The sequence below is a fragment of the Pteropus alecto genome, unplaced genomic scaffold, assembly GCF_000325575.1.
Source record: "Pteropus alecto unplaced genomic scaffold, ASM32557v1 scaffold13, whole genome shotgun sequence".
Classification (NCBI taxonomy): domain Eukaryota; kingdom Metazoa; phylum Chordata; class Mammalia; order Chiroptera; family Pteropodidae; genus Pteropus; species Pteropus alecto.
In genome coordinates, this window is record NW_006434373.1 from 2,128,062 (window position 1) to 2,143,763 (window position 15,702).

Below are 15,702 nucleotides of genomic sequence, written 5' to 3' on the forward strand. Positions count from 1 at the left end.
TAGAAGCTGTACTTCCCTTTTTGTCACTTTGTCCTCACCCATTTATAATATACTGGTTTTAGATAGTTCCTCTACATACATTATAACAGTGTAATAATTTTCACTTCAACTGTCGAACATAATTTAGAAAACTCAAGAGGAAAAGAAAAATTCATCGCATTTTTCCGTTTTTATTTTTACAATGTTCTTTCTCCCTGATGTCCCAAGATTCCTTCTTTTATCACTTCCTTTCTTTTTTAGAACTTCCTTTATCCATCCTTTTAGGATAGGTAAGCTAGAGACAAAGTCTCTTTGTTTTCTTTCCTCTGAGAAGGTCTTGATTGTCCTTTCTATCCTGAAGAATATTCTCATGGGGTATAAAACTCTGGATATAAAAATCAGGCTCTCCACATGGTCAGTATTTGGAGAATGCTGTGTCCCTTCCGTATGGGCTCCACGGTTTCTGATGAGCGTCTACTGTAATTAGAATGATCTTTCCTCTGTAGATAAGATGACATTTCTCACTGCTTTCAAGATGTTTTTAACTTTAGTTTTCAGAAATTTGGGGTTCACTCGGCTTCTTAAATCTCTAGGTTTATATCTTGTGCCAAATTTAGAAAATTTTCAACCATGTTTTTTTTAAATGCTTTTTCAGTCTCATGCTTTTTCTTCTCCTTCTGGGACATCAATGACACAGACGTTAGAACTTTTGTTACATCTTACAGATTCTTTTTTCATTTTATTTCCTTACTCTTATTCATATTGGATCATTTCTATCTTTAAGTTCATTGATTCTTTTCTCTGTTCTTTCCATTCAGATGTTGAGCCCATCCATTGAGTTTTTTATTTTGGTTATTATATTTTTCGGTTCTAAACTATCCACTAGGTTCTCCTTTATATCTTCCATTTATTTGTTGAGACTTTCTATTTTTCATATGTTTTGAGCATGCTTATAATTCCTCATTTTGTATGATAGCTGCTTTAAAATCCTTTCTTCCGTCAGAAAGACTTAACATCTTAGATAGTCCCAACATCTGTATCATGTCCATGTTAGTGTCTGTTAATTGCCTTTTCTTATTCAGGGGGAGATTTTCCTGGTTCTTGGTACGATGAGTGATTTTTGATTGAATCTGGAATGTGTGGCTATCATGTTATGAGGCTCTAGATCTTATTTAAAGCATGTGTTTTAGCAGCTTCTTCTGACACTGCTGGCAGAAGTTGGGAGCATCACTTTATCATTGCAAGATAGGGGTAGAAATCTAGCTTCCCCTCTCAAACTCCATGACACCATGGATTGGGAGATCTTGGGGGCTACTGGCCTAGGGTGGGAGTCCAGCTTCCTCTCTCAACCTCTGTCAACACCACCTTGGCTGGGAGGAGCAGAGGTGCCTTGTCATTGCTTCTCATGTGACCTTCACTGACAATAAAAATTAGTAAATTTAAAATACTACTTCTGGATTCTGATAGTTTTCGCTCAAGAGTCTTAAACCCTTTGTTAAGCATTATCACTGATTCTTGGCTCATAACATGAAACATGATGTAAGGATCAAAGAATTTATTTGAAAATAGGAAACGGAAGTGAAGAAAGTAAAAGACTTTCTCAGTGAGTTGCACTGAGCGAGCCACAGGACTCAGTGTCTGGTGACTGGGAGCAGTCATTATTTTCTTTTCCCCTATTGGTCCAAACCACCACCAGACCCACAACTAACCATCCTCTGAGACGAGACTTATCCCAGAATCAGCTCCACTTTGCTCCAATGAAAAGTGAAACTCACTTCAGGCATTTTGGTTATAATTCCTGCACTGTCAAGGAGAGCTGAGACCATAGGCCTGACCAGAAAGGGTGCTAGAAATGCTCGAGGTTATCAGTCACCTGATGGATATGCAACTGTAAATCCTACCCCTAATTCCTTCTCAGATACGGGCAGTCCAGGATTTTTTTTTTTTCCTTTCCATTCTTCTCATGTACCCTAGGTCAGTGCCTGACTCAAGAAATTGTGACTGATTTTAACTATTAAAAATGTATGTTTACATATTTTGACTTATCGAAAGTGTTACTATTCTTTATAAAAATACTGGTTTTGTTAACTGAACACCTGTCAGAGCAGTAATACAACACTAAGACAGCCAGATAATTCTCTGTCATGGGGCTGTCCTGTGCACTGCAGGAAGTTTAGCACATACGAGATGCCAGTACCACTTTTCCCCAGTTTTGACAACCAAATATTACTCCAGACATTGCAAAATGCCCATTAGGGGGCAAAATTGCTTGGGGCTGAGAATCAGTGGGGTTGAGGACCACAAGGTGAACAAAGATGGGGATGCTGCAATGGATCTTCTGTAACCACCTGCTCGACTGCACCCCTGGAGGAGAGCCAAGGGTGTACTCCATCCACAGCAGCATTAAAAACGAATCCTAGAAAAGCTCTTTGAGGGCTGACTGTGCAGAATGTAGATGAATAATAATGTAATTCCTGATCTCAGGGGCATATGGGATCCTAGCATGGGAAAGCCACATCAGTTATTAACAGAGACAAGGTGGGCTCAGTTATAATAAGCTATAGAGATAAACTGGCGATCAGGGGGTTTTCAACTAAGGATCATAGAAATGGTTAATTGTGAAATCCCTAGGAAAAGATGTGCAAAAAAATTAGGGGCTGACAAACCACAGCTTGAGGGCCAAATCCAGCCCATCACCTGTTTTCATATAAAGTTTTATTGGAACCTGGCCACATCCATGCATCGCCATTTTCTGTGGCTGCCTTGGTGCTACACTAGCAGACTTGAAGAGATGTCAAAACTTAAGACCCACGAAGCCTAAAATATTGCTGTCTGGTCCTTTACAAAAAATGTATTGACGTCTAACCTAGACCAACATAAGGGCTGATGACTAAGGTCAGCTTGTGAGAAGGAAATGGCTGACCTCTATCCCTCATCTTCCCTCGTCCTCCCTCCTCCAGGAAGCCTGGGCAAGTAAGACCTTGACCAAACTTTCATGTGGACACATGCATAGAATTTACCAGCTATAAAATAAATGAGAGCTTCTAGGGGTATATATATATAAAATATCTTTATTTTTTTTCTCATTGGGTGGTCATTCCATCACACATTTTTAACAGTGTTTCACCAGCTGTACCATTTCATTTGGATATATATTTAAATACCTGCAATGTGTGGATATGAGTCACACAGCTGCTCTGGAAAATGCAAGTTTCCAAGGTAAAAAAACAAAAAACAAAAAACAGAGATTCTCATAAGTCAGACAGAGAAAAACAAATACCATATGATTTCACTTATATGTAGAATCTAAACAAAATAAATGAACAAACAAAACAGAAACAGACTCACAGATACAGAGAATAGACTGATGGTTGCCAGATAGAAGTGGGGTTGAGGTTGAGAAGGTGAAGAGATTAAGGTACAAATTTGCAGTTACAAAATAATCACAGGGATGCGAAGTACAGATTAAAGAATATAGTCAGTAACATTGTAATAACTATGTATAGTGCCAGGTGGGTACTAGACTTATCAGAGGATCACTTCATGAGTTATATAAATGTCTAACCACTATGCTATCCACCTGAAACTAATATAATATCAAAGGTCAACTGTAATTGAAAAAAATAAAAGACAAAATGAACAGCATACTAAACTTCTAGCCTAGAGAAGCCAATGTATAATTCCAAATATCAGACTCGTAATCAGGAAGATCTTTGATTAGGTGTCATCATCCAAACCATAATTTTTCATCTGAAAATTGAGAATGGGTACTCACCAAGTAGCCATATCAAAAGTTGCACAAATTTATTAAAACTACAATGGTCATTATTATCTAAAATGGTATTTTTATAAACCAGAATTATTACATTGAAGAAAAAGTTTAAAGACTGAAACTTCCTTTGCTCCTACTGAATTCTCCAGGGATTTTACAACTAGCCTTGGCCATCTCTGTCCTTATAGAGAATACTTCAATCTATACCTATGGAAATGCTCGTAAGAAAAATTATAACAAAGGAAGTTGTCTAGAAACATGAATCTTATTTTCGTCCATCAGCTTGAGGCAAAGCCTATATACCTCTGACTACAGAGCTGACTGAACCCCCAAAATAAGGCCTCTCTAGAAAGGTTTCCTGTAGTCATCTCATTCAAAGCAAAATCTCATGAAGGTTCTAATGAAAATATTCGAAAAGTTAAAAAACAAAAAATGATTCTCCCAGACCAAGGGGCTGTTCCTCTCATTACCACAGCTTACTGGTGGGCAATTCCTGAATTTCCTGTGAACCTGAAAGACAGTCCCACCCTGTGAAAGTGCAGCCTAGATGGGGGGCCTAGGTGACACCACCTATCTCAATGCTGTAATCTGCCTTGATTTCAGTTATCAATAACAAAAAATGCCATTGAAAAATCAAAGCTTCTAGTTAATGTTCTCACTCCGAAGGCTTTCTCTCTTCTAAGATAAAAAAAAATATAGCATTGAATAAGATAACATGAAACAAGAAGCATTTAAAATACCTTTATTTTTTTTCTCATTGGGTGGTCATTCCATCACACATTTTTAACAGTGGTTCACCAGCTGCACCATTTCATTTGGATATCTCTGCCAATCTTCACATTTTCTTCATCATGCATTTTAATCCTCATCTTCTTCATCATCCGTTATTGTCACTGTCGCTGAATTTAAAACAAAAATACACATTTGGTTTTTTTTTTTAATGGAATGTTCAGCAAGGCCAAGGAAATTTCATCAAGATCTGTGAACACATCTACGTGGCATACGATGGGCCATGATTTACTCGAAAACAAGTTTAGTAGGTGTGCCTGTGCTGCTCTGTCTCTGCATTCATTCCTGAGAGAGAAACAGCTTCCTGTGGGGAGAAGGGTGTCCACCTCTCATGTCCTTACTCTGCAGAAAGCACCGAGAAGGTAGATGTCACGCCCTGCGAGAAAGGATCGTCGCACAGACACAGCCTCGGTTAAAGGCGAGCATCCGGATCCTAAGAGACGTTTAGGCATACTGCTTCCCCCTGCTTCCTTCTTTTCCCAATTGCACCAGAAAACCAAGTCTTTGTGACTAATGGATAATAAGAGACCTAGATAGTGTTCCCATGCAAACATCACCTAAGATTTAGCTGATCATTTGGGATGTTTCTTTCTCTACCTGGCAAGTTGCTGACTTTAAAAAGCAGCAAGCAGCTGCTAAGGCTTCCTAAGAGAATTAATAACATACAAAAAACTTTGCTTTCTGAAAACCAGAGGCATTGGAAGACTTGGCTGTTGTTCATGTCTCTTTAATCATGACCACCAGACTATCAGGGAGCCACAACAGGGAGCACCTTGATTAAATCAGCAAGGGTCACAGATATGCCCTAGCACCACCACTGACTGCCCCTTACACTTATACCCACTGCCCACCCTGCAGCTGGCCCAGCTAGAGAGGGTGGGATGACAAGAGGCAAAGAGAGGGAGAGGAAAAGGTAGGAGATGATATTTGTGGAAGGAAATGTGCCTTGCAGGAAACCCATGCTGCGGGCAGAATCCACCTTACAAACCAGACCCCCCGAGTCAGGAAAGATATGTTAGAATATTGTCCAAAAACAAAAACAAAAACAAAAACAAGCATAACCTTTGTTGAAGGGCCAGTATAGCTAGGTACTGAGTGTCCTTCACAGATGAGATCTCCCAAGGGAATGAAGCTGTGCCCTGTGCGCTAAGGCCGAGCCAACCCCTCCGTCTCACCCTCTCCCGTTTCTATGCCACCACTCTTCTGCGATGTCCCAGCAGTTGTTGCCTTCGACGCTGTCTTCTCATGGGAGGAGGAAGCCTCCACTTTTTCGATGGACTTGGATGACAAAGACGTTTCTGTAGCAACTCCCTTTTCTCTCCTACTCTCTTGAACAACTCTGAGGGGAAGAGAGTTTTCATCACAGTCAGAGAAATTAAACATGGGAAACTGCGGGCCATCAAATCCTCCACCAGGATGTCCCCGCTAAAAACATACGGTTCATGATCGTGGATGTATAAAATCGGTCAAGGTAAATGCTTTGCCTTAATAGTTCCTGTTTGAATTTCTTACACATGCCACTAACAGATGATCTATATATGGCATCTAGACTTCCCAGAACAAAAACAGGAGTGGGGAAGGTGTATACTGTGTGCAGGTTACAGCCAGTCAGTCACTCAAGATGCCACCTAGCACTGCTCAGAGTAGGAAGATGGTTTTTCTCGTTGCTAGACCAAGTGATTCAACTAATCTCAGTGGCTTTTATTCATGTCACAGGGAGAGGTTTTGGGTGGAAGACCCCTGAGTTAAGAATACTGCATTCCAGTCCTGCCCGTGAGCAGCAACCAGCTGCAGGGGCCTCGCTGGGTATGCGTGTCTTCAACATTAAAACAAGAGGAGGCTCATGTCTGAGAACACGTCCACGACATGACTCTGTCACAGGATGGAGGGACATGGTCAGCCTGGACCGGGAACGTCAGCCAGGGCTCTGCAGGCACAGCTGGGGTAGGAGCCCTAGCTTGCTGGCTGTGGGAGGGCCGTGGAGCGAAATGCGATGAGCAGAACACTGACAATATTAGGTGCTCATTAAATGCTGGCTGGTGTTGTTATTAAGCTCTGGGAGACCAGCTGGATCCTCCAGGGCAAGCCGGCTCACGTCTGTGGCAGGCATCCCGACAGCACTGAGCCATTCCCCTCCCTTCAAAGTTCCGAATGTGAGTATGAAAGAACGAAATGGCTGACCTGTAAATAATGGTGATAACAAAGGCCCCGGCGATGATCACGATCAAGGCAGAAAACACCTGCACATAAGCTGAAAAACAATTTTTGTTTATCGTCATTTGGACGCAAGTTCATTACAAAAAGGCAGTCCTGCCCCCGAGCGGGGCTGCAGCCCTCCACCATGTCCCTGCGCCCTTCTGGGGCTTAGCTCATCCCTGAGCACCAGCCTCTCCACAACCACTTCCCTCCTGGAAACACTTCCCTGGGATCTAAGTCACCCACAGACGATGGAGGGAAGGCACTCAAGGCAGTAGCCAGTGGCTGCCCAGGCTACACCTGAGGACTGTCCACGGAGTGTAGCAGTGCAGGGAGGGCTCCCTCCTCAGTTCTCCAGGAAACGGCAGCACTGGGCCTCCTTCGATCTGGGCACCTCACCCTGCCCCATTCCCTGAAAATGGTCCCTCAGTACTCAGGTCAGTTATTCCTAAAATGAATATAAGAAAAATGCCTTCTTGATGATAGACAAATTCATTGGTCTGATCTCAATTTGTATTGACTGAGTTTTTCTGTATTAACAAGGAGCTTCCACTGTTACCAATTGCTCACATCTTCTCTAAACCTAGCCCCAACAGAAGAGCCAGAGCCTACAAGATGACTCTTAGGGGGCAGCCTCTATTCCCAGCTTCTCCTGTGGAGGTGCACCAGTTGGTTTAAAATCTCAGCCCCTCTCCACTCCTGGGGAAGAGGAGCTACGCATGGCTCACCTCCTTGAGTCTTCTCCTAGAGGATGTAGCATAGGGCTTGAGAAAGTACACTTTAAATGATGTTAAAGTGAAATGAACACTTTATTCTATTTGAAGGAGTGAATTAGGAGCTTTTAAAAGACAAGACGGTAAACCTCAAATTCTTGAATTCCAGGGACTGTGCATTCCTTTGGTGATCTTGTATCTTAGTTAATGAAATTAATTCAGAATCTACATGCGAGTAAAGTCCTGTTAGAGAGAGAACCATATTTAGACAACATTTTAGTATCCAGTTGTCAGCATCTCTTCTATACCTTTCTTTATATGTGTGAGTATTTTTGGTCCTGAATGTAAGTTCCTGGAGATAGTGACTGAACTTCTGTGATTTTTCTCTGTATGGTATCTGGCCAGCATACTCTTTGTTATAAACAATATGTTTCGTTTATCATAAACCATATTTAATGATTGATCACTCAGAAATAGCAGCAATTGAAGAAAGCATTGTTTTCTTTAAGGACTATCTTGGGAAAATTTCCCCCAAATATAGTTAAACAAAAGTTTGAAATCATCTCAGCAAGTCCCGTGAAGTAACTGAAGTCAAACACTCATAAGAAATGACATGTTACGTAATGTACCCTAAGTCAAGACTGAAGAATGAAGGCAAGTCATTCTCTTTGAATTCCCAATTCTTTCTCAAAGATCTAATGCTAATTCCCCAAGTTCATATTCTTAATAATACAGATTATGCCATAACACAATGTGCGCTTCAAACCAGCCAATTTAAGAAGTTGGTGAAAGGTTTTCATAACATGGAATTATGTGCACAAAGAACTCATAATACCCTGTCACTGAATACTACAACTTACACAGCACAAAGGTTCATTCGCTGTCTTGAATGAGAAAGATGTCAAAGAAATGAAAAATAATTTGAGGGCACAGTAAGAACCCAAATGCAGGGCTTGCTGCCCAGACTCTTCCCACAGATGGTCCAACCTCTCAAGCTTGAAAGAAGTCAGAAGTTAAGAAAAAGCCTAGCCCACACAATTCATTTATTAAAATTGAAAGGATGGAAAGAGGATTAATAGTTGCCTCCGTGCAAAAATGACATACCCGCTTGCGAAACAGTGGGCCCTCTTCAAGTAAAAGAAAAAATCTTGAGAGTTTTGGGGTTTTGGGGGCAGGTGGAGGGAAGGAGTCCTTAAAGACACCAAAAAGTTAAGGTGCTATAAAGAATAAACCTCATTTTTCAAATGAATGACAGGCATAAGGCGTTTATACTAATTTAATGTTTGTTAAATATAAGTACAATGTTTGTTACTTATATTAACATTGACAAAATGACCAACTCCATTCTGATGAGAAAATGCTCAGGGGATGGCACAGATGAGAAGGGGAAAAAATGCAGTTTGGATTTGTATTCCCTTGCTAGCTGCAATCTTCCTTGAATGATCTATTAAACTGTTTCATGCTGTTGAGTCTCCATTTCACTGGGATATGAGAAAATTGGAATATTTGATTGCCAAATGCTGGACTAGTTCTGTGACTTGACTTGGGAACTGAATGTCTTCTACATCTTTATATGTAGAAGATTGAAAGAACAATCTTTTTTGAGTTTGAATGTTTCCTGCTTTTAGGAGCCCCCAAATGGTAAAAGTCTCAGAAAAACTAAGTTGCATAAGCGCCTAGGACAGGAAAGTCCTCTAAGAAGCAAAACTCTGTAATGGAAATGAAGCGAGCTAAATTGTAACCATCTGCTGCTCTCCAAATAGTGAGACATGTGTATCGAACCACCAATACCACAAAATAGCAACAAAAAGATGACAAGTGCAAAAAACAGCATGTTATGGCCAAATCACCACCCACTGCCATGAACCCAGCTCAGCCGTACTCCAAAGAATGAGCTACTGAAATGCAGCAACATGATAGGCCATTTAATATTGGAAGACCTGGGACTCAAAAAGATCTCTCCAGTAAGATTCTGGCTAAGGTTGTAGGTTTTATGATAAGACAGATGGAGGTTAATGATCTCCTTTAAGGACAAAGCACTATGCCTTGTTGCAACTCTCACTACCTGATTGTGTACAACTGAACTGGAAGTTCATTAAAACCCAGAATTAACTTTCATGATGACAGCAGCAAAAATACTAAAAAGAGTCCTTCAGAATAAAAGAAAAGGACACTAGACAATAACAAATCCACATGAGTAATAATTTCACAAAATCCAACATACTTTCATGATAAAAAACATTCAAAAACCAGAAAGAAAAGGGAACTTTCTCAGCCTGATAAATGACATCTAGTAAAAGCCATAGCTATCATCATACTTAATGGTAAAACATTGAAAACTTCCCCGTAAGACAGTGGTCCCCAACCTTTTTGGCATCAGGGACTAGTGCTCCTATGAGAATCTATTGTCTGATGATCTGAGGTAGAGCTGAAGCTAGCACTGGAGAGCGACTGCAAATACAGATTAAGCTTAGCTCACTTGCCCACTACTCACCTCCTGCTGTGCAGCCTGGTTCCTGACAGGCCACAGACTCATACTGGTCCACTGCCCAGGGGTTGGGACCCCATACCCTAAGATCAGGAATAAGATGAGGATGTCTACTCTCACTGCTTCTATTCACCACTGTATTGGATACTCTAGCCAGGGCAACTAGGTAAGAAAATGACATATCATCTAGATTAGAAAGGAAGAAGTAAAACTATCTCTATATGCAGATGACATGATTTTGTATGTAGAAAATCCTAAGTAATAAAGTAAAAAGGATAAGTAAAATTAATAAATGAGTCCAAGAAGGCTGCAGGATGCCATACCAACATATGAAAGTCAATTGTATTTTTATATACTAGCAACCTTTCATCTCTCTTGTGGATACCTAGGATTCCATATACAATCTGAAAATGAAATTAACAAGACAAATCCATTCACAATAACATCAGAAAGAATAAATACTTAGGAATAAATTTAATTTAAAAAATGCAAGCCTGAAACTACAAAATGTAATTGAAAGAAATTAAAGACCTAAAAGAATGGAAAGACATTCCCTGTTCATAGATCGGAATACTTAATATTAAGATGGCAATACCTCTCCCCACAGATTCAACAAAATCCCCAACACGAACTATACCAAATGGCTTTTTGTAGAGATTGGAAAACTGATCCTAAAATTCATATGGAAATGCAAAGGCCCATAATAATCAAAACAATCTTGAAAAAGAACAAAACTGAAGAACTCACAGTTCTCAATTTCAACAATTATTATAAAGCCATAGTAATCAAAGTGGTGTGAGAGTTCAGAAATAAACCTCACGTTTATGGGCACTTAATTTTCAAAAAGGATGCCAAGACAATTCAACAACAAAAAAAAGAATAGTCTTTTCAACAAATGATGCTGGGATACCTGGGTATCTACACATAAAAGGTTGTAGTTGGATCCCTGCTTCATATCATATATAAAATCAGCTTAAAAGGGACGAAAGACCTAAAATTATGAGCTAAAACCATAAAACTCTAAAAAGAACATAGATGTAAATCTTTGTGACCTTGGACTAGGCAATGGTTCCTCGATATAACACCAAAAGCACAAGCAACCAAAGAACAAACAGATAAACTGGACATCATGAAAACTAAAAACTTTCGTGTTTCAAAGGACACTTATCAAGAAAATGAAAAGACAACCAACGGTTTGGGAGAAAATAGTTGCAAATCATATCTCTGAAAAGAGTCTACTCTCCAGAATATTTAGAGTTCTTACAACTACACAATAAAGACAATTAACCCAATTAAAAACTGGGCAAGGGATTCTAACAGACTTTTCTCCAGCGAAGATATACAAATAGCCAATAAGCACATGCAGCACTGCTCAACGTCATTACTCATTAGGGAGATAGATACAAGCCAAAACCAAGAGATACAACTTCATCCTATTATGATGGATATAAATTTTAAAAAGACAACAACAAGGGTTGGTGAGGATGTGGAGAAATTAGAACCCTCGTACACTGCTGGTCAGACTGTAAAATGGTGCAGCCACTTTGGAAAATAGTTTGGCAGTTTCTTGAAAATTTTTAAATAGAATTACTATATGATCTAGCAAATCCACTCAGGTAAATACTCGAAAGAATTGAAAACATATGTTCATGAAAATTTGTACACGTATGTTCATAGTAGCATTATTCGTAATGGCTAAAAAGTGGAAACAATCTAATTTTCCATCACCTGATAAATGGATAAACCAAAGGTGGCATATCCATACAACAGAATATTATTCAGCCATTAAAAGGAATGAAGTGCTGACAATGCTATAGCACAGATGAACCTTGAGAACTTATGCAAGTGAAAGAAGCCAGACACAAAAGGCCACATATTGTATAATTGCATTGATATGACATGTCTAGACTAGGTAAACCCATAGAGAAAGATCAGTGGTTGCCAGGGGCCAGAGGGAGAAGAGAATGGTACAGGATTTCTTTTTGGAATAATAAAAATGTTTTGAAACTTATAGGAATGATGGTTGTACAACTTTGTAAATATACTAAAAGCCTGTGAATTATACAGTTTAAAAGGGTAAATGTTATGATATGAGATTTTTATCTCAATAAAAATAATAACCAACAAAGAGATAACTTCCAGGTGTATTTATCTGCAGGTCCAGGGGAAGGTGTGGGATAGTAGGGATGTTGGGGTCTCCCAGAGTTGGAGGGTGGGACAAGTAAGGAGATCTGGTCCCAAGTCTTTTAATTCAAGATCTAAAGAAGAAATTATCATCATAAAATCTCCCCCACTATTAATGGCATTCATTATAACTTCTTGTCTGCCACCTTTTGAGAAGCCAAACTTCCTCTTCTTTTGCCCGAAGTGCCAAATTTTCACCATAAAACTAGACAGACATTCTCCCTTTGGGTGAACTAGGATCCTGACAAGAGTTCAGCTTCTTGAATCATTTTGCCCAGAATATCACTTACTTCTTGAAGGAGCTGGCTTAGGGTTTTGAGTCTGTGGGATCAGGTGGCCCCAGTGAGCCAACAATTGGTAACATTCATCAATCAGTAATATTTCTGACTTCCTAGGCCTCACCGTGTCCAGGAATGAGAAGGCAGGTTCAGTGCTACTGAGGGGCTCTGCCAAACTGGAAGGGAGGGAGGGAGAGAGGGTAGGAAGGAAGGAAGGAGGGAGGGAGGAGAAAGAAATGCTCCCAGGTCCCAGAACATAAGTGCCCCTTTTGTCCACTGTGGGTGGTGAGGACAGAAGGAGAGTAACCTGGGACAGGGAGGGCCCAAGACATATTTTTCCATAGTATCAGAGCTGTTGAGTGGCCCCAGCCAGCGGTCAGCCTTTCGTATCTGCGGGCACTTTCCTCCTCTTTGGTGAGGTCTCGTGTAGGCCACCCTGGCCCACAGACTTGTTTATCCCTTCCTAAACAGTCCCGGAGCCCATTCACCCTGATTTCTAAAAGGGCCACAAACGGCAAGAAAACACATCAACCGTCAAGTTAAATTTTTTGAGGTTTGAAAATATTGAGAAAATTCCAGAGGCACAGAAGGCCAAAGCTCCAAAATGGGAGAAAATATCCAGAAAGTGTACTCAGAACATCCCTTCAGGGCTAAGCACCCTAGCTTACACCCTTCTCTTACCTCTGGACACTTTCTCTCCAAGTGCCTCCCTTGGCTGCCTGACAGAGAAGCAGGCCCCATTTTGAGGGTGACAACTCTCTCTCAGCTCCCACAGCCTCCCCATCCCAGATTTCCTGCTGGTACTGCCTCCCTAGGTACATCCCAGACTGGAGTGATCTTAGAGTCAGATCTGTGTTTTCATTCTGATCGTGATGAGCCTATGGAGTCCCCCGCCAGACACATCCCTGCCGACCCACTCCCACTAGGGGCCTTGTCCTCAGTCATCCTCATGGTCCCAGCTGCACTCTCCAGCTCCCCGCCCTGGTCAGGTTTTACCTTGGGCACAGCTGGCAGCAAGCCCTGAGCTGAACCAGCTGTTCTTGTAGTAGTACTACGCCCCCAAATCCAGCCTTCCGCACCCCCAAGAATGACCCAAGTCTTACAAGAAGGAGGGGTCTCAGTCAGTCCTCTTCAATAGCATGTTTACCCTATCTGGGAGTGGGATTTCTCTGGTGGCCCAAGCCTCAGTCACATGTCCCCTCAAATTCCTCTGCTCCTCTACTGCAGAGAGACCAGGAACAATGCGAGAGGCATGTCCAGAACACCAGAGGGACAGAGGGACGAGACAGGCCACTCCTGGGCCTCCGTGGCTCTGCATGCACAGGGCAGGTGTGGCCTCCATACTTACAGGGAACTGCTTTCTCGTAGCAGACACCTTTGTAAAAGCAGCACCCGAGCTCCTTGCAGCGATCTCTGGTGACGTTGTAGTCACATATGTCGTACAGAGGAATGTCGCACACTGCCAAGCACAGACACACACAAAGCGGTTATCGCCGAGAACACAGCCACGCGCTGGTAATTCTATAGAACCCGGGACTTGGAGGGGAAACTTCTGGGTTTGTGTTGTGGGTTTTGTTATGTTTCTAATTATGCATCATATAAATCTCACTTTGAAACTAAGATCTGGAATGAATTAGTTTTCTGAACACAATGATGTCAAGTTAATTACACAGAATAACACAGGGTCCTCTAATGATGAAGGAGATAATACATCTCAGCGGAGCACTCACCAGGCTGGGTGCTCTACAAAGAAACTGGGAAACAAAGATCTAGCACAATGGGTATTTGGGAGTTCAGGTTATAACGTGTAATTAATTCACATTTAAGCAGACAGTGAATTAAAATTATCAACATAGGCTGAGGACGATTTCAGAATTTAAAAATTAAATCAAAAAGACAAAGTTTAATGCCAGTTTCGATCAAAAAAAAAAGGGAGGAATAACGAATGTGTGATACACTGTAAGAGGCAGCAAGTGACCATCTCAGCACAGCTCAGCTACGAAGCACTTAACATACTTTTAGCAATAAGGACATGTGATTCCCCTAATTGGCAGCAAGCAACACCTGCCCCCAGGAGTTGCTCAGGCTCCGCTACCTCATCCAGAAAGATCTAGTTGACCTAAGACCGCACAGCTGGTGGGTGTTTATTTCAGCAAACAGCATGGGCAGGAAATAATTCATTAAGCGGCGCCTTAATGGAACATTTTGGACCAGCAGCTGGTTTCCCACCACCGCATATGAGACCCGCGGGCCTCCCCTGCCTTCTTACGCCTCTTCTCTGGCAGTATCTCCTGCATTTCTTTATAAAGTGTCCACACAAAAGAGTCTCTCACATCTCTATCCCTGGCCAGCCCGGGAACCGCCCTAGTCAGCCCCTGTTCCAAGCCAAACAAACAAACAAAAAGAAAAAAGAGATTTCTCTTCTTTTCCTTTTATTTTCTTATCTTTTGTTTATTACTAAAGTCATGCATAAATAAAAGGTCAGTTGAGGAAAAAAATTCAAGTCGCATATACAAATGTGCACCCAATCCCCAATGGACTCACACATCTAGAATTTTTCTCTGGGTGGTTTTAAGCGACTGCAATCACACTATATACACACACTAAACATTTACATAGCGTCTCCTTCAACGCCCGCATACAGCGTCCGACTTCACATCCTGAGAGCCCAGGATAGGGGTGGGGGAAAGTGAACTTTACTGTTGAGAAACATTTCTTCTTAAAAACAAAAAAAATTATTCCTGCAATAAAAACTATGAAGTAGCTGAAGTGTATGTTTTGCGCCTCAGGTTCAGGAGTTTTTCCAATGAAATCTTAAGAAAATGAAGACCTTACAGTATTTTCCTACGTTATTTTAAAAAATAAATTTCTTTGTCTTCCCTTCTAAACCTGGAGAGTAACTGTCAATGCCTTGGGTTGAACCAGGCCCCTCCAGTGGTCTTTTCTCATTACCTGCAAATTTCTTCAGGAGATGCGAGGGGGACTTTTTGAATTCTGGCTCATATCTCATTGTAGCAATTGAAAGACAGCCGAGGGGTCAAGGGAACCTAGGAGAGAGAGCAGTTAGCACGGGTGGGACCTCAAGAGTGGTCTGCAGCCACAGTTAGTGCCAGGAATGGAGGCCAGGCTGACGGCCAGACCAGGTCTCACCTATCAATCATAACCCCGGCTGAGTGCCCCAGCCACGCGTCGCCCAGTCACGCTCCAAGTGGACAACTTTGAATCAAACAAGAAGCTGGCCACCTCCTCCCTCCAGCTGCTCCTGGCCAGTGGAGTGTGGAGCCAGTGGCAGGGCCTCATTCT

The 15,702-nt window shown here is 41.5% G+C and overlaps 1 protein-coding gene across 1 annotated transcript; it reads right to left on the minus strand.

The window, feature by feature from the left end:
• Positions 1-4,609: 4,609 nt before the first annotated feature.
• On the minus strand, positions 4,610-15,409 carry TEX29 (testis expressed 29). Its single transcript, XM_015587328.1, has 5 exons — positions 15,352-15,409; positions 13,748-13,858; positions 6,722-6,791; positions 5,716-5,879; positions 4,610-4,650 (listed from the first exon to the last, which is right to left on the minus strand). Exons 1-5 carry the CDS (start codon positions 15,407-15,409, stop codon positions 4,610-4,612), a joined length of 444 nt encoding a protein of 147 aa, XP_015442814.1.
• Between the last annotated feature and the right edge of the window lie 293 nt (positions 15,410-15,702).